The sequence below is a fragment of the Vitis riparia genome, chromosome 18 (genome assembly GCF_004353265.1).
Source record: "Vitis riparia cultivar Riparia Gloire de Montpellier isolate 1030 chromosome 18, EGFV_Vit.rip_1.0, whole genome shotgun sequence".
In the NCBI taxonomy this organism is placed as follows: Eukaryota; Viridiplantae; Streptophyta; class Magnoliopsida; order Vitales; family Vitaceae; genus Vitis; species Vitis riparia.
Window position 1 is genome coordinate 18911013 of NC_048448.1, and position 19849 is coordinate 18930861.

General features: G+C 31.6%; 1 protein-coding gene across 1 annotated transcript; it reads left to right on the forward strand.

Annotated features, from left to right (window-relative positions):
* The first annotated feature begins 18947 nt into the window (after nt 1–18947).
* On the forward strand, nt 18948–19454 carry LOC117907804. Its single transcript, XM_034821463.1, has one exon. It carries the CDS (start codon nt 18973–18975, stop codon nt 19276–19278), a length of 306 nt encoding a protein of 101 aa, XP_034677354.1. The 5' UTR covers nt 18948–18972; the 3' UTR covers nt 19279–19454.
* The last annotated feature ends 395 nt before the right edge of the window (nt 19455–19849 follow it).

Sequence of the window (19849 nt, forward strand, 5' to 3'; positions counted from 1 at the left end):
AAACTTTTCTATTCCATACGCCTTTCCTGCTTCCTCTGCCATTGCTCCCACTCAAACCTAACCTTAGGCTCTGACACCATTTGAAGGGAATTAATCCAAATTCCCAACCTGTGAGAAACAAAAAAATAGAGAAAACACATGCCAAAGAAAAACAATCACACGCACAAGATAGTATTTACATGGTTCAGCAATTTGCCTACGTCCACAGAGTTGCAGAGATATCGATATTATCAAGGAAGAATACAAAGTACAACTTGCGGCTACAATATTTTCTCTCTATATATAACACAGCAACCACACCACACTAAAAAACCCTAATTACAAAAGGCGGTTCCATAATGGGCTAAACGGGCCTATCAGCCTAAGCCTTCACTCCATGGACTAAGCCTCAGTAAATCTCCTATTAAAAAACCACGCAATATTATTTTGGTCGGGTTATCAAACCGGATCAAACAAAACTAGGCTCCACAAAGCCCAACAGACTACAACTAAATACCCAACAACGAGTACTACAACCAATTACATGGAATGTATGATATTAGATTCCAAGAATTTAAAGCAATATATATATATATATATATGTGTGTGTGTGTGTGTGTGTGTGTGTATTGGTTCATAGATTCTATTTGATGTTAATCCTTCAATCGTGCTCTAACTTACAAATTCTTCCTAAAAAAGTAAATGGGCAAAAAAACTTGCCTTTTTGTATCGAGTTCTTAATGGAGAATGGAATGAGTCCTCTTATTTTATTGTTTTGTCCAACTTATATTTTTTAACTAATTGCTACTTGATATTCTAGTTGCATAAAATTTGGAGTTATAAGAGATCAGTACTATTGCTGGAGAGAACAAAGTAACATTTGATTGCAGGATGATAGTGAACTTGTGATCCTATTGGAACAACAAATCTTAGGTTCAAAGTTGCTACAGCTTTCTGATGTATATTCAAGTTGTGGAGACAAAAAAAAAAAAGAGCCTTAAACAATTTAGGTTTCATTGTTACACTAAACTAAAAGAACTGGCTAAAGCGATTACCTTCTTTTTTAGCTTAATCCTAGCTAATGGTGATACCTTGGAAAAAGGAAATCAAAACAAGAAAACTGGAAAAGAAAATGAAAGGAAAGAAACAATGGACGAGGTTGAGCATTTAGAACATGGAGATTATAGTAAACTTAGGAATTAACACCCATAGGTTTAGGATCTTCAATCCCTCATTTTAGGTGCCTATTCAAATCCTAGCTACCAGTAATCAGACATCCACTTTTATTAAGATGCAAGCCATTAAGCCAATCATCTGAACACACACCCAGATGCATGCATATATATTAGACCTCTTGAATAATGGTCAATATCACAATCCTTCCCCTCATGTTAGTCATGTTTAAGCAATTTAATTCTGATTCAGATATCATTTGGCATTTGTCCTGGGAATATAAATGTCTTTCTAACCAAATAACATGGGTTATTTTTCTATTTATTAGATGAAAAATTATGTCAAAGTTTATTCTTGGCAATAAACTTGGAGATATCTTTGTCCTTATAAATGGGAAATTAACCTACCTAAAAAGCAACAAGGTAATCCACCAAAATTAAATCATTTCTATCAGTCCTAGAATATATAAAAATTAAATAATTTCACTAAGCAAAGAAAACTAAATTAAATCCATTTCCAAGTTCATGCACATGTAGAATCATTAACATCTACCCTCTTTAAATTACCTTGTCCTCGATGGCTATTTTGGGATTCTCAACCTACACATTATTCTGCCACGTCATCACATCCATTGCATCCATCTTTATTTTCTTCATCTAATCAACATTCTACCATAAGAAATAGCATTTTACACATGTGATTAAGACTAAACTTCTCATTTGGATTAAAGTTTTTGTCCTCCGATTAGTCAAGAGTCAACTTTTTAGTTAACAATAGATTTTAACTTTTTGACATATGGTACCTATTAGTTAAATAAGGTAAATAAGGTCACCTCTATGTCTATTACTTTAAGTTGAGGAGTTTAATTTTGAGTATGATACTTTGCTTTATAAAGGTAACCAATTACAACTATTTTTTAGCCAAGAACCTTTCTCATTAATACCGACATTCTCCTTAGGGCAACCTGTCATGAAGCCTACTAAGTAGTCTCTCAAACAAACTCTAATCATGGTTCAAAGTCACGATATCGGTCACTGACTCAGAGGGTCCTGAGGCGTATCAGTCTTGGTGTATCGGCTTGGTATCGAACGATACGTAAAATAAACTAATTAGAAAATTAAAAAAATATATAAAAATATTATGTAAATCATCATAAAAATATATACAATTAAATAAGCTCAAAAAATTAATAAAATAAATTTGTCTCACATTTAACATTATTTAAAAGTTATAAAAGTATCCACTCAAAGTTATTTATGATAATTATAATAAAAGAAAATTATTTTATTTCAAATATAATAACATTTTTACTAACAAACATACAATACATTAATCAATTCCATGTTGAATTACGAGGGAGTTCAAAATCATCATCATCAGTCCTACGACGAGCATACAAATTAGGATGGTAATTCCTGTAGTGAGGATATGGTTAAAAGAGTTGTTCGTAACTCCAATATGTTGGTTGAGATGATTGGCTTGATGATCCATAATCAGGAAAATATAGTTTCGAAGGATTTTCGGGATCAACACCATATTAATAGTAGCCAAAACCTCGATAAGCAATGCTACTACTACTAGAAGATTGATCATATCCATAGGAATCACTAGCTCGTGTTCCGGTATTTGAATATCCCTCTGGATGCATCATTGGAAATCAATAAAAATAATTACTACTAAAAGTACTGGAAGAGCTATCACGATCTCTAAAGTTGTGATATGATCTATCATCTACTCCTCTCAAATATGACCTTGATCTTATACCCAAATTATGTAAGTGCTCATCAATACGGTGATAATTTGATCTATGATAATCATGCCCACTAGAATAATCATAATCGCTGGGAAATGTAGTTAGTCTTTATAATTGCTTTCGTTAATCCCATGTCCCTGGTTGATATCCATGATATGTATCTTGTGTGGCATAGTAATTTTCATGTCCTTGTGCCCATGACATGCTAGGATCTACTTGACTAACATAACCGCCACCAATGCTACCATCTCCTCCAATACAGTCACCAGTGCCACCAATTCCTCTATTACCCCCACTAGTGCCACCCCGCCTACTATCCCCATTGTCATCATCATCACAACTAGCACTTGAATAAATTGTTCTTGGAGTCTTACCTTTACGACGAGAATCGATATCTCTTTCTTGTGTAGCATTACTTGTACGCCTACTAACTCTCTGATTTATGGCACCATCATCTTCATGAACTATTTCTTTACCTTCTTCATTAGGGAGAAGACCTTTATCCAACCAATCCAAATTATCAAATGATAAAATAGGCTCCTCTCCTTCTCGTATCCACTCGTCTAATATATCATCATCATTAAAGATATGATTCAAATCAATTAGATTGTATAAATCTTCATTGTTTCGCTCTTGCATCAAATTCTTAACTCGAAGTCGCATACTGTAGTTCACATAACTTATGCAACTTTTTCATTGCCAAACCGTTGCACAACTTTGTATGAATCAATTACCATGTGCTCCAATTTCTTTCACAACCTGATGAAGAACAAGTTTGGCTTAAAATTTTAACAGCAATCTTTTGTAGATGTGGACCTTCATCGCCATAGTTGTTCCACCATTCAGTTATAATAAAGAAAATGCATACTTATTAATCACTATGATATATTTAACAAAAAATGATGATAACTTCTTATTTTTAATAGACATAAATGAATTGAGTACCTAGAAGGGATTGATTTATTGTTTTCTTTGTAAGTGCACTTCTAAATTCTCCTTGGCTGTCAACAAATAATTTCACCTACATCATTAACATTTTTTTTTTTTTTTTTTGTTAATACACATTACATATAAAAATGTATTATATAAAGGTCACAAACTATTATTATACCTCATTAATAGCTTTTTCTTGTATATCCAAATCTGGCTCTAATCTCTTGATAACTTCCTTTAATCCAATTTTAATTTTTGGATGGTTGGAGAAATACTTTGAATATTGGAACATTGGATTTAAAAAATATGTTGCCATAAGTTAAATAATGATCAATTTATAATAATTTGTACTTGAAAAAATAATAAAAATATATAAAGAATTTTTTTATTACCTACAACATGCAAATGTCTGTGCAATTTACATTCCCACTTTCTATCAATGACTTCCCAATACTTTTCCCATTGCTTGACCGATGCCTTGATAACCAATTTAGTTTTGTCCATTGCTTCATAAATGATTGATAGTGTGGGCTTTTTATCTTGATCAACCAATTTCAATACTTTGACGAGAGGTTCCATGATGGTTTGAACATCCCCTGCCTTCTTCAAAAATCGATCAATTAAGATAAGGTTAGATACCTTATCTCTTAGACTTTTTATGCTGTTATCTTTATTGAATTCATGCCACTCATTTGTTGTGCACATTCTCTTCAAATCAGCCTCATAACGTATAAGACTCTCAAGCGAAATGAATTTAGTGGAAAAACGGTTTATTCTTGGCCTTAAAAGATCTTCATCCTTGCTGAACACTTTCATCAAATTCACTACTTTCAAGCTATTATAAATAAATCATGTGATCATCTTTGCTTGATCTAATGTCTCTTTAATCTGCTTCATGCTTACAATATCTTCAAGCATTAAATCAATACAGTGGGCTGCATAAGGAGACCAAAACAAATGTTTCTGCTTCTCCATCAACAACATATCGGCTGCTTTAAAACTTGTCTCATTATCAGTGACTACTTAAACAACATTTTCCTCCCCAACCTCCTCTACAACTTTATCTATAAGGGAAAATATGTAGTATGCTATCTTAGGTATGTTGGTAGTGTCAACTAAAAAATGGTATATCATACTTCTATCACAATTAATCATGAAATCGATGATAGGATTTCTAGTCCTAGAACTCTAACCATCACACATGATTGTGCACCCATATGTAGGCCATTTAGCCTTCAATGTTGTTATATATACCTCAAGCTCTTGCACCTCCTCTTCCAAATATGTATTTCCAATTTGGTATCTTGTGGGACCCTTGATGCCTGAACCTGCTTCTACTATGGTATCAATCATTGATTGATAGTAAGTCCCAATGTCAGTTGCATTAAAGGGTATTGCATTAAAGAGAAAGAATTTAGAAATAGTTTTACCCACTTTCTTCACGTCTTCAGTAGAAAACAAGCTTTTTATTGATTTCTACTTTGATGGGAACATGTAGGGATCAATTCTTTTTGGAGGTATGCTAGCTCCTTTTCTTACACTGAAGCTACATGTTGGTCCACGCTTAATCCTAGCATTAGAAGGTTATGAGGAACTAGCACCCTTCTGATGCTCTTGTCTACCTTCTTCAAAAATTTGACGACTTTCTTTCAGTGCTAGTTTCATTTGTCTTCTTTCAAATCAGCCATAGCAACTTCCTCAATTTCATCATCAAAATCACCCTCATCAATTTCATAGAAATTTTCTTTATTTAAGGAACTCAAATGTCGTTCCTTTTTTTTTTTTCTTTAATTGTGCTTTTTCTTTTGAACCATCAGACATATGTTGTCTAACACTATGTCACACTTCTACCGGTACACGTGGACATCCTTCCACTTGTCCGAATATGTGCGATGTGTTGATTTAATCTTGTTATACCGCCATGTATAACTTTCTAACAATATTTACACTTCGTGGTTCTTTTACTACCACCAACAGGTTCTGCATGCTCCCAACCAATATCATGTTTTGAAGCCATTTTGAAATTTTAACCTAACCATGTATAAAAGGAAAACAACTTACTTTTCAAATTAAATATATATAAACACATTTATATAAGAATTATAATATTCAATTTTCCACACACTTATATGTTTCATATTGTTACCATATAAAAATAAATTATACTAAAAAAGCAATAAACACAATCTCATCTAAGTTCACCATCGTTTATTTTCCACTTATTTATATGTTTTTTAATTAAAATAAATGAACATTTTTATAATAAAAAAATATTTTAAAAAAGTTTGTTTTGATAATTATTGATTTCTTATTATAATTTAATTATAGAATATTATAAAATAAAATATCTACATGATATAATGAAGTAAAATTGATTTAAATATAAATGTAATTTCTCTATACCATGTAAAAGCATACCCTTCAACCCGTATTATTAAATCATTACTTTTATAGTTATGATTATTTTTAAAAAATTGTTTTAAATAATTATTAATTTTCTAATGTAATTTAATTTTGCAATATTATAAGATAAAAACATAAATTAAAAATATAATCTCTATATAAAATAAAAATATTACGTATAAATATATTTAATATCATCATAATATTATCATTATGAATTCTCCAATTTCATATAAACATTACTTTCCAATTCTTCAATTTCATAACATTACATCTAAGCATTACTTTACACTACATACATGAATTTCCTAATTTTACCAATTTAAATACATGTAAATCAATTTAATATTATAAATTTAAAAAATTACATAATTTAATAAATTAAAATTATAATCTCAACATAATAAGGTAAATCAAATTTTAAATATGTTTTTAATTTATTCAAATTATGTAATTTTTTTAATCTAATCTCAAATTATGAATCAAACTAGCCAATAAAATATAATTTACCAATTTATATAATTTAATTCAATAAATTAAAAATATAATCTCAACGTGGTGTGATTGTGTCAAATTTTATCTTCACCAATATATCTTCAATTTCCTTTTTGTTGGCTTGTCTTCCCCAATGACCCAACACACTACGATTTGTTGGCTATCTTCCCCAATACATCACATTTTGCAGATTATCAGACCTTCCCCAACACACCCACACTTCCTCACACAATCACACGTTTGTAGTAGTCATGACACCACACAACCACAATCAGAGGAAAGAGAGTTGCCTTACCAGTGTCCAATCACTGTTGCGGCACCAGTGGTGCACCAAAGATCTACACTCCGGCAATGGTAGATTTTGGGTCAAGTAAGTAAATGTTCAATTGTGTCTTATCCTTTGTTGATTTTTCTCTTTTTAAAGGCTTTTGAAAGGGTCACGGGTTTGTTTCAAACTTGGTTTTTTTCTTCTTCTCGTTTGATGTTGTGGTTGAAAGATTGGGTTCGTGAATCACAGATTCATGGGTGTTTTCTTTTGCAGAGGAATCTCTTATTTCTCTGAAAATCTTTTATTCTTGTTGTGATGGGAAATGAAAGGGAATCTCTTGATTAGTTTTTTTTTTTTAAACTAGTCTGCCAAGTTAACTTGGAATATCAACTCAGTCATTCGAGTCCAATCAATTCAAGGTCGAGTCTGGGTATAAATTTATATCTGGTATCAAACTTCACGTGGCCGACGTCAAAGCGGATACAACTCGACTAATTTTTTGAACCCTGACTCTGATAGTCATGAATATGACCTATTTGTTTAAGTTTGATGAGGTCACCAAAGAGGTCTATTAGTTACCATTTTTCCTTTAAACTGAAGTTGTTAGAATTTGAACCCACAAAGTATATTATGTGCTAACACCTCCCTCACATGTGACCCCATAGTTGCATGTAGAAAGCATAAATAGCAATAACTGTGGAAATCATAATGCAACCTCCAGTTTGCTTCAGCTCTAATACCATGTTAAGTTATCAACTTTTTCTAAAAGATTAAGCTATTAAAATTTGGACCCAAATGTGTATCATACTCTATCAAAGTCTTTGGATTGAGTGGGTCCATGACTCTATAACGTGTATACAAACCCTCTTTAAAAATTTACCATGTGATGAACCTCCTCTTCTTTAACAATTAACACCATGATTGGTAACTCCTTCTAAAAAAGGATTAAAATATAAAAAATGATGAAAATACTAGTGGTTAGATTTTTTGAAATATTGTAAAATATTGGAAATATTGAACCAAAATTTGAACAAAAGATATTGATAGTACGGAAATTGATTAAACATAGAAATGTTAAGAAAAACTTCAAGAAATGATATTTCTACTTCAACAATACACATATTAAAGTTGTTTAATATATATATATATATGAAAGAATTGGTTTTTTGATAGGTAATAAAAAGGTACTTGCATTAAAAGTTTTTAAAACACGATAAAACAAGTACACACAAAGTATACAAACAAAGCCCAAAAAAAACTAGTTTGTAAGGAACAAAAAAGAAAAAAAAAAACAAAATCTTTCCCTTACCTGACAAACAACCAATCTACAAAATCAATCAAAGATGTGTGATCCTCTATATACACCTTAACTCAATTCACAAAAGTATACATGAAAATAGATTTAATTACTTGGTCGGACCACTCGACGTCGTTGAAATCTCTTTTATTCATTCCTTTCCAAATACTACACAATAATAATAAGGTGGTAGGCCTCCACGCTTTCTTCCATTTTTTTACCTATAAAAGATTCATGTCAACCTAACAGATTTTTTCCAACTGAGGAATGCATAACTAGGGTTCAAAAAATCAGTCGAGTCTGATACGACTCAATCGAGTTGTCTCGGCTGCGACGAGTCCGATACCAAATACAAATTTATACCTAGACTCAACCTTGAATCAGTTGGACTCAAATGACTCAGTTGATATTCCGAGTTAACTTGGGCGACTCGGTTAAAAATAAAATAAAATAAAATAAAATAAAAAACTAATCAAGAGATTCTCTCTCATTTCCCATCACAACAAGAATCAAATATTTTTAGAGAAATCAGAGATTCCTCTACAAAAAAAAAAAAAAAAAAAAAAAAAAAAAAAAAAAAATTGTGAATCTATGATTCACGAACCCAATCCTTTCAACCACAACATCAAACAAGAAGAAGAAAAAACCAAGTTTGAAGCAAACCCATAACCCTTTCAAAAGCCTTTAAAAAGAGAAAAATCAACAAAGGATGAGACACGGTTGAAGATTTACTTACTTGACCCTAAATCTACCATAGTCAGAGTGTAGATCTTTGGTGCGCCGCCAGTGCCACAACGGTGACTAGACGCCAACAAGGCAACCCTCCTTCCTCCGATTGTGGGTGTGTGGTGTCATGACTGCTACAAACGTGTGACTGTGTGTGGTAGTGTGGGTGTGTTGGGGAAGATAGCCAGCAAATCATGGTGTGTTAGGTCCTTGGGGAAGACAAGCCAACAAAAAGGAAATTGAAGATATATTGATAAAGGCAAAATTTGATTTACCTTATTTAAAGCAATACACCCACACAGTCACACCACGTTGAGATTATATTTTTAATTTATTGAATCAAATTATAGAAATTGGTAAATTATATTTTGCTTGCTAATTTGATTCATAATTTGATATTAGATTAAAAAAATTACATAATTTGAATCAATTAAAAATATATTTAAAATTTGATTTTATGTTGAGATTATATTTTTAATTTGTTAAATTATGTAATTTTTTATTTATAATATTAAATTGATTTACATGTATTTAAATTGGTAAAATTAGGAAATTCATGTATGTAGTGTAATGTTTAGATGTAATGTTATGAAATTGAAGAATTGGGAAGTAATGTTTATATGAAATTGGAGAATTCATAATGATAATATTATGATGATATTAAATATATTTATATGTAATGTTTTTATTTTATATAGAGATTATATTTTTAATTCATTAAAGAAAAATCAAATAAAAAAATGATATGATTCAACCCCAGACCCATTTGAATATAGCGGACAACAACGGGGCCCGACAATAATGAGCCAAGCTTGTATTTGCGGTGAATCCCCCTGTTAAGTAGTCATGCATTACGATAGGAACTCCCAATTCTCTAGCAAATACAGCTCTTTTGATCATTTCTTCGCATGGGCCTGTGTGTCACCCTTCCAAGGAACAGTAAAAATAATATAGTATATAATATTATAATATATATATATATATATATATATATATATATATATATATATATATATATATATATATATAACATATATTTAAATAGAAATAAACCAAATCCTATTTCTGAATTCTAATTCATTTTTTATCCGAACGAAATAGTTCACAGCCTATTAGAAGTAGAAGGCGCTCTGGTGGGATCCTCACGGAGCTGCAATCAATAGGATTTTCCTAATCCTCCCTTCCCGAAAGGAAGAAAGCTGTGTTCGGGGGGGAGTTATTGTCTATCGTTGGCCTCTATGGTAGATTTAGTCATATATTGTATGGATGATCCGATCCACAAGGACCATGATTGGGAATTGTTTTATGTAACTTTTTTATCTTATAATATTAAATTGGTTCACTAAATTATTTTTGTATAGTATAAAATTATATTTCTTAATATAAAATACATTTATATGGTAAACTTTATATGGTATAGATATTATATTTTTAAGTTATGTTTTTATCTTATAATATTGCAAAATTAAATTACATTAGAAAATTAATAATTATTTAAAACAATTTTTTTTTTCAAATAATCATAACTATAAAAGTAATGATTTAATAACACGGATTGAAGGGTATGCATTTACATGGTATAGATAAATTACATTTATATTTGAATCAATTTTACTTTATTATATCATGTAGATTTTTTATTTTATAATATTCTACAATTAAATTACAATAGGAAATAATTATCAAAACAATAAATTGGTTCACTGAATTATTTTTGTACGGTATAGAAATTATATTTCTTAATATAAAATACATTTATATGGTAAACTTTATATGGTATAGATATTATATTTTAAATTTATGTTTCTATCTTATAATATTGCAAAATTAAATTACATTAGAAAATTAATAATTATTTAAAACAATTTTTTTTTCAAATAATCATAACAATAAAAGTAATGATTTAATAATACGGATTGAAGGGTATGCATTTACATGGTATAGAGAAATTACATTTATATTTGAATCAATTTTACTTCATTATATCATGTAGAGTTTTTATTTTATAATATTCTACAATTAAATTACAATAGGAAATCAATAATTATCAAAACAAACTTTTTTAAAAGAATTTTTTTTATATAAAAATGTTCATTTATTTTAATTAAAAAAACATATAAATAAGTGGAAAATAAACGATGGTGAACTTAGGTGAGATCGTGTTTATTGCTTTTTCAGTATAATTTATTTTTATATGGTAACAATATGAAACATATAAGTGAGTGGAAAATTGAATATTATAATTCTTATATAAATGTGTTTATATATATTTAATTTGAAAAGTAAGTTGTTTTCCTTTTATACATGGTTAGGTTAAAATTTCAAAATGGCTTCAAAACATGATATTGGTTGGGAGCATGCAGAACCTGTTGGTGGTAGTAAAAGAACCATGAAGTGTAAATATTGTTAGAAAGTTATACATGGCAGTATAACAAGATTAAAGCAACACATCGCACATATTCAGACAAGTGGAAGGATGTCCACGTGTACCGGTAAAAGTGTCACGTAGTGTTAGACAACATATGTCTAATACTTCAAAAGAAAAAGCATAGTCAAAGAAAAAAAAAGGAACGACGTTTGAGTTCCTTAAATAAAGAAAATTTCTATGAAATTGATGAGGGTGATTTTGATGATGAAATTGAGGAAGTTGCTATGGCTGATTTTGAAAGAAGACAAATGAAACAAGCAATGAAAGAAAGTCGTCGAATTTTTTAAGAAAGTAGACAAGAGCATCAGAAGGGTGCTAGTTTCTCACAACCTTCTATTAAGCACAAACTAACATGTAGCTTCAGTGTAAGAGAAAGAGCTAACATACCTCTAAAAGGAATTGATCCCTACATGTTCCCATCAAAGTAGAAATCAATAAAAAGCTTGTTTTCTACTGAAGGCGTGAAGAAAGTGGGTAAAGCTATTTCTAAATTCTTTTTCTTTAATGCAATACCCTTTAATGCAGCTGATAGTGGGCCTTACTACAATCAATGATTGATACCATAGCAGAAGCAGGTCCAGGCATCAAGGGTCCCACAGGATACCAAATTGGAAATACACATTTGGAAGAGGAAGTGCAAGAGCTTGAGGTATATATAACAACATTGAAGGCTAAATGGCCTATATATAGGTGCATAATCATGTGTGATGGTTAGAGTTCTAGAACTAGAAAGCCTATCATCAATTTCATGATTTATTGTGATAGAACTATGATATACCATTCTTCAGTTGACACAACCAACATACCTAAGACAACAAACTACATCTTTTCCCTTATGGATAAAGTTGTAAAGGAGGTTGGGGAGGAAAATGTTGTTCAAGTAGTCACTGATAATAAGATAAGTTTTAAAGTAGTCGGTATGTTGTTGATGGAGAAGCGGAAGCATTTGTTTTAGTCTCCTTATGCAGCCCATTGTATTGATTTAATCCTTGAAGATATTGCAAGCATGAAGTCTGATTAAGGAGACATTAGATCAAGCAAAGATGATCACAGGATTTATTTATAATAGCTTGAAAGTAATGACTTTGATGAAAGTGTTCACCAAGGATAGAGATCTATTAAGGCCAGGAATAACCCATTTTTTCCACTAAATTCATTTCACTTGAGAGTCTTATACGTTATGAGGCTGATTTGAAGAAAATGTGCACAATAAATGAGTGGCATGAATTCAACAAAGATAGGAATATAAAAAGTCTAAGAGATAAGGTATCCAACCTTATCTTAACTGATCGATTTTGGAATAAGGCAGGGGAAGTTCAAATCATCATGGAACCTCTCGTCAAAGTATTGAAATTGATTGATCAAGATAAAAAGCGCGCACTATCAATCATTTATGAAGCAATTGATGGAGCTAAATTGGCTATCAAGGCATCGGTCAAGCAATGGGAAAAGTATTGGGAAGTCATTGATAGAAGGTGGGAAGGTCAATTGAACAGACATTTGCATGCTGCAGGTAATAAAAAAATTCTTTATATATATATATATATATATATATATATATATATATATATATATATATATATATATATTTTCAAGTACAAATTATTATAAACTGATCATTATTTAACTTATGATAGTATATTTTTTAAATCTAATGTTCCAATATTCAAAGTAGCTCTCCAACTATCCGAAAATTTAAATTGGATTAAAGGAGGTTATCAAGAGATTATAGCCAAATTTGGATAGACAAGCAAAAGCTATTAACGAGGTATAATAATAGTTTGTGACCTTTATATAATACATTTTGTATATGTAATGTGTATTAACAAAAAAAAAAAATGTTAATGATGTAAGTGAAATTATTTACTGACGGCCAAGGAGAATTTGGAAGTGCACTTACAAAGAAAGCAATAAATCAATCTCTTCCAAGTACTCAATACATTTACGTCTATTAAAAATAAGAAATTATCATCATTTTTTGTTAAATATATCATAATGATTAATAAGTATGCATTTTATTTATTATAGCTTAATGGTGGAACAACTATGGCAATGAAGGCCCACATCTACAAAAGATTGTTGTTGAAATTTTAAGTCAAACTTGTTCTTCATCAGGTTGTGAAAGAAATTGGAGCACATGGTCATTGATTCACACAAAGCTACACAACCATTTGACGATGAAAAAATTGCATAAGTTAGTTTATGTGCACTACAATATGCGACTTCAAGTTAAGAATTTGATGCAAGAGCGAAACAATGAAGATTTAAACAATCCAATTTATCTTAATCATATCTTTAATGATGATGATATATTAGATGAGTGGATACGAGAAGGAGAGGAGCCTATTTTATCATATGATATTTGGATTGGTTGGATAAAGGTCTTCCCCCCAATGAAGAAGGTAGAGAAACGGTTCATGAAGATGATGGTGCCACAAATCGTAGGGTTAGTAGGCGTACAATTAATGCTACACAAGAAAGAGATATTGATTCCCATCGTAAAGGTAAGACTCCTAAAACAATTTCTTCAAGTTCTAGTAGTGATGATGGTGACAATGGGGGCAAGAGGTGGGATGGTGGCACTAGTGAGGGAATTAGAGGAAATGGTAGCATTGGTGGCGGTTATGTTAGTCAAGTAGATCCTGACATGTCATGAGCACAAGGAGATGAAAATTACTATGCCACACAAGATACAGATCATGGATATCGACTAGGGATATGGGAACAACGAAATAATTTGGAAAGACTAATTACATTTCCTAATGATGATAATTATTCTAGTGGGTAGGATTATCATAGATCAAATTATCATCGTATTGATGAGCACTTACAAAATTTGGGTATAGGATCAAGGTCGTATTTCAAAGGAGTAGATGATAGACCATATCACAATTTTAGAGATTGTGATAGCTCTTCCAGTACTTTTAGTAGAAATGATTTTGATCGATTTCCAATGATGCATCCAGAGGAATATTCAAATACTAGAACACGAGCTAGTGATTCCTATGGATATGATCAATCTTCTAGTAGTAGTAGCATTGCTTATCGAGGTTTTGGATACTATCAATATGGTGTTGATCTTGAACAACCTTCGAAACCATATTTTCTTGATTATGGATCATCAAGCCAATCATCTCAGCCAACATATTTGAGTTATAAAGAACTCTTTCAACCATATCCTCACTACGGGAATTACCATCCCAATTTGTAAACTCGTCGTAGGATTGATGATGATGATTTTGAACCCCCTCGTCATTCAACATGGAATTGATTATTGTATTGTATGTTTGTTAGTAAAAATGTTATTATATTTGAAATAAAAATAATTTTCTTTTATTAGCATTATCATAAATAACTTTGAGGGGATACTTTTATAACTATTTAAATAATGTTAAATGTGAGAAAATTTTATTTTATTAATTTTTTGAGCTTATTTAATTGCATTTTTTTTGTTGATTTACATAATATTTTTATAATTTTTTGAATTTTCTAATTAGCTTATTTTACATACTGTCTAATACCAAGTCAATACACGAAGACCGATATGCGGACCCTTTGAGTCAATGATCGATACCGTGACTTTGAACCATGTACATAACACACTGTACACCAAAGACGGAGTAAGTAAAGTCCCAAAACATTCTAGTCTGGTCACAAAACAGAAGTAGGTGATTTGTAGTTTCCTCTTCTTTTTTTACACAAGTAACATTTATTTGGTATGTTCCAACCCCTCTTTTTCAACTAGTTAAGAGTCAAAAGTTTTCTCCAAGTCACTTCCCTAGATAAAATTTGAATTTGTGATGTTCAATAATATGCAAAATTTGAAAACATATTTACTATTAAAATAATGATCTAATTAGCTTAGATGTATTTAAGGATAAAAATAGAAATGATGATATATGTATAATTATTTTTCAATTTTAAAATCTTTATAATTTTATTTATAAGTTTATGTTTTTAATATTTAATTAATATATAAAAAATATTCAGTAAGAAGATTATTGTGATGGTTTTTACATTTTAATTTCAACAATCAATCAAATGGAATTTGAAAATAAGATAATTAAAATTAATTTATTTTTAAAAATTTTATTTTAATATTTTATTTTTTGTAAGGAGATGGTCAAAGATGGTATTAATAGAGTTTATAATATATATTAAAATTGTGCATCTAAAGAAATATAAGTTATTTTGGGAGATTTTCGGCTGGCCGAATTTTTCACCCCATTTTCCATATTTGGTTGTGTGATGCATGAAATTTCAGCAATATTTTGCTGATACATGAAATTTGGGTGATATTTTGCCAAAATTTCGGGATATTTTCATCTGTGATTCTAAATGATAATCAACTAATGATACTTGCTCCTTTACACATGGCTGTGCTGAAACTCAAAAGTTGCTCAACCAGGCATGTGCAACTATGAGGAAAATTTAATTTGGCAAGCTTAGGTAGAGTTGAGTATGGTGAGTTGATTTGTCTCAATTCCAAATTGTCATTAACTAGTCCAACCATATTTTGATGGGTAAAACTCTCTCCTTCGCCACAACCTAGTAAAAGCTATCAAAGAAAATTAATGTTATCCTTAATTTAAATATTGATATTTATCTATTTATTATATAATAGTTTGAATTAGAATATAATATAAAATTTGAATTAGAGTAGGAGATAGAGTTTGAATTTTAGTAGGACTCAAATATATTTGTATATAAATAACTATCAACATCAATGAGAATGGTATGCCATATTTTCTTTCTCGATATGGTATCAAAGTCTTCGAATCCTAAACCCTAGTCTCAACTTGAAGCAAATTTAGGGTGCAAGACTTAGGCCCAGCACGCCTCCCCCTCCCCCTGCCCCTACCACAAATGGTAGTGACCTTGCGATGCCTATGTATTGTCAATGTCTCCTTCCCTATGGTCTCTAATGTAATATCGTAGTTTCAATGCCTCTTTCCCTATAGTCTCCAATGCAATATTTTGAAATACCCCTTCATAGCCAAGAGCTCCAAATTTTCTTGGTTCAAACCGACTAAAAGTTCCTTCTCCTTTGCTTCCTACCAATATTAGGTCCCTTAATTTAACACATAATTTTTTTTTTTATTACCTTCAACTCTACCTTCCTGTCTTTCTCTAAAAGCTTCCTCAAAGATTTGATTGTTTTCTTATGTCTTAGGAAAACAAACATGCTTATGTTCATTTACCTCTACTTGAAATCTACCCTATACTCCTTTACCTATTATATCATCTACTACATTATCTAGTTTGATGCCAAATAAGGTTCCTAATCATACTCTTCCTTCAACAAACTTTCTTTCTACAAGTTCCTTACAGTTTTTAGAAATTCGGCTTAGAAAGATCCTACTACTTTTGCCTGATCTTTTAGCCATCAAGTCGAATCCACATGTCATCTAGACCCAGGAAGACAACCCTTCATAGAAACAAGGAGACCGCTCTCCATGAAAACAAAGAGACCGCCTTCCACAAAAGCCGAATACATCACAATCTATTTTCTTTCTCTCAAGACCAAGATTGGAATCTTCGATTGGAGCTCCATCTTGCTGAGAAAATTAATGTTATCCTTAATTTAAATATTGATATTTATGTATTTATTATATATTAGTTTGAATTATAATAGAATATAGAATTTGAATTAGAGTAGGAGATAGAGTTTGAATTATAGTAGAACTCAAATATATTTGTATATAAATATCTATCATCATCAATGAGAATGGTATGCCATATTTTCTTTCTCTATAAAATCTTAAGTTCATGATTGGGAACATGTCTTGCATTTCGCTCAAAGTTCTTTCTTACTAGAGCCTACTTCATCTCTTCGCCCTCAAGTCTATTATCCATTGGTCATCAACGTTTGAATTTGGCTCTTCTAACAAGATGTTATCTTCAACTTAGACACAATGACTGCCTCATGCCTTTCTTGGGTCTATATTGATAAATTACATAAAAGAGAAAGAAATGTAGAAAAAAGGAAAAGAATGAATAATGGCTTTACTTTGAGGAGTACCTACCTCCCACAAACTCAGTAACAATAAACTTTTCTCTGACAATATGATTTTATTGTGAAAGACTAATAGGAATGCTCAATAGATAGGATAATATCACTCTTAATGCCTAAGAAACTAATCCACTAAAACTAAATAATACCTCTCTCTCTCTCTCTCTCTTAAAAGGTAGCTAACTGATCAGTCAAAACTAATTGCCTAATCACTTCAAAAATGTATCAGTTAAATAAGTGCCTAACTCTGTGTGGATGGGTGTGTGGATGTGGGTGTACTTGTAATTTTATACTATGATTTCTATTTTGTTGAATGAGGATTTGCTGTTGTCCAATGGCTACTATATAATCAAGAACGAACACTCTTTTGTTTGCAACTAGTCATGGAAAATTGGGACAAACTTGTAAACTTCTCTGCCAAGTGCTACACACTAGTATTCACTAACGCGTATTACTGTTTTTCACACACATATGCAAGTTGAAGCACTTACATAATTATAGAACTATTTTGGTTTAAAAATTGAAGAGTACCCCTCCTTGGCATTGAAGAAAATTATTACAAAATAAATTTTATGTCGACTATTACTCCTTCCACCACAGCCTGGGTAGTTGTCAAAGTGTGCATCTCTTCTTTCTGGTGTTGAACCATGTATAGTAAAAGAATCCAACCTATGATTTTCTATTTGCCCTAATGCTGGCCTCATAGCTGGTGATAATTTTACTGGCCACTATTGATTTGGCTGTGATTGAATGGACCTAATTCATTTATTGCCTCAGAAAAGAAATCACTACATGGTTACTTATTTAAGCTTGGATTGGTCTGAGTATGATCTTGGACTCATCACCTATTGCCGTTTGACAGTCAGCAGACCTTCTAGTCCACAACATAAAAAATCCTAGTGGAAACATCAGAAGCTGAGAACCTAAAAGTTATTCTAATACAAGCAAATGAATGAAACGGTTAAAGAAGAATATATTGAGTCAAAGAGCCATGCTAAATTATATATAAAAAGGTACGCAGAAGGCCCAGTTCATCATTTGCCTGTTGACCTCTCATTTTTAAAACACTGCATCTACTTGCCTTTTTATCCTGTTAGCTGCCAGCAGATGAATAATGTTCTTCAATATAACAAAAAAAATAAAAAAATAATTAAAAAGAAAAAGAGGCGAGTAAAAAAACGATGTGCCTTTTGACTTCCTCCGCTCTGCCTTTCCTTTTCTTTCAAAATTTTATTTGCTTGTGGGTCTTTAGCTCTCTTCCATTGAATTTGGGTGTTTGGAGATAAAAAATTTGCTTCTTGTATTTGAGAAAAAGAAAGTGCATAAATTTGGCAGCCATACACATGTAGATTCTCTCTCCCTCTCACCCTCTCTTTTATGGCAACTTGATAGGTGCATATTCCCATTTCTGTTATTATAAAAGTTGACCCTCTCTTTTGTTTGATCTTGGTATAATGTATGTATAGAATTTCAGGGAGGGAGGGCATCCATCCCGAGTCCAGACATGAGTCTAGCATGTCTTGTGTGCCAGAGCGTAGAAAGCCCATCTCATTCATTTAGGAGTTACTCGGTCTCAAGTTCAGACAATGAAGGAAGATGCTCTGCAATTGCCAACTTCCTGGCCAGGAGGGCATCTCTTCCAGCCCCAACAACAAACTTCTCGATCATACGGTCATCCAAAGTGACACCACACCCATCCATCCCAAAAAGTAGCGGCACTCCAGGGTCGCCAAGGCTGGTCCGAAGCTGTGCAGTGAGAAGGGACATTGTGAGGGGCTGGAATTTCGAGGAGGTAGTGATGGAGCATTAGTATTTTACTAGTAGCAAGTATGAAATATAGCTAGCTGCTTTGTTTTGGGTGCAACTGGATCCCCAGCTTCTTCTCTGTACAAGAAGAGTTTGAGCCTCTGTCTCTGCAATCATCCCAGACAAAAATCCAATGTGAAACTTTGTTCATATTTTGGCTAATCGCATTCCCTTCTATAATTGCTGCCGCTGCTTTCAGTGCCCCTCTCACTCCACTTTGTTTCCATTTTCTATTATGCTTGCCTTCCACCATTTTCATGTTGATTTGCTGCCTCCACTTCCCACGGCTCTCCAATTCATTTTCTTTTTTCTTCTTTTTTTTTAATTAATTACATCAATCTTAAATATACTTACAACCCTGCATTATGTTTGTTCCAAGTAAAGAAATATCCTTTACTTCGACGGCGTCTAAAGTTCTTCAAACAATGTGATATTTCGCACCAAGTAAATCCTTAACTCTTTCCCCTCTTACTAAAAGACTACATATTGTTCTTGTGAATTATGACAACTTTTAAGCAGTGCTTTTAAGTGCTTTTAAATCCAAAGGTTAATCGTATTCTGACAACTTTACTCAA

What these genes read in the sequence shown, in the direction of transcription:
- LOC117907804 (XM_034821463.1), top strand. Translation starts at nt 18,973, where the DNA reads ATGAGTCTAGCATGTCTTGTGTGCCAGAGCGTAGAAAGCCCATCTCAT.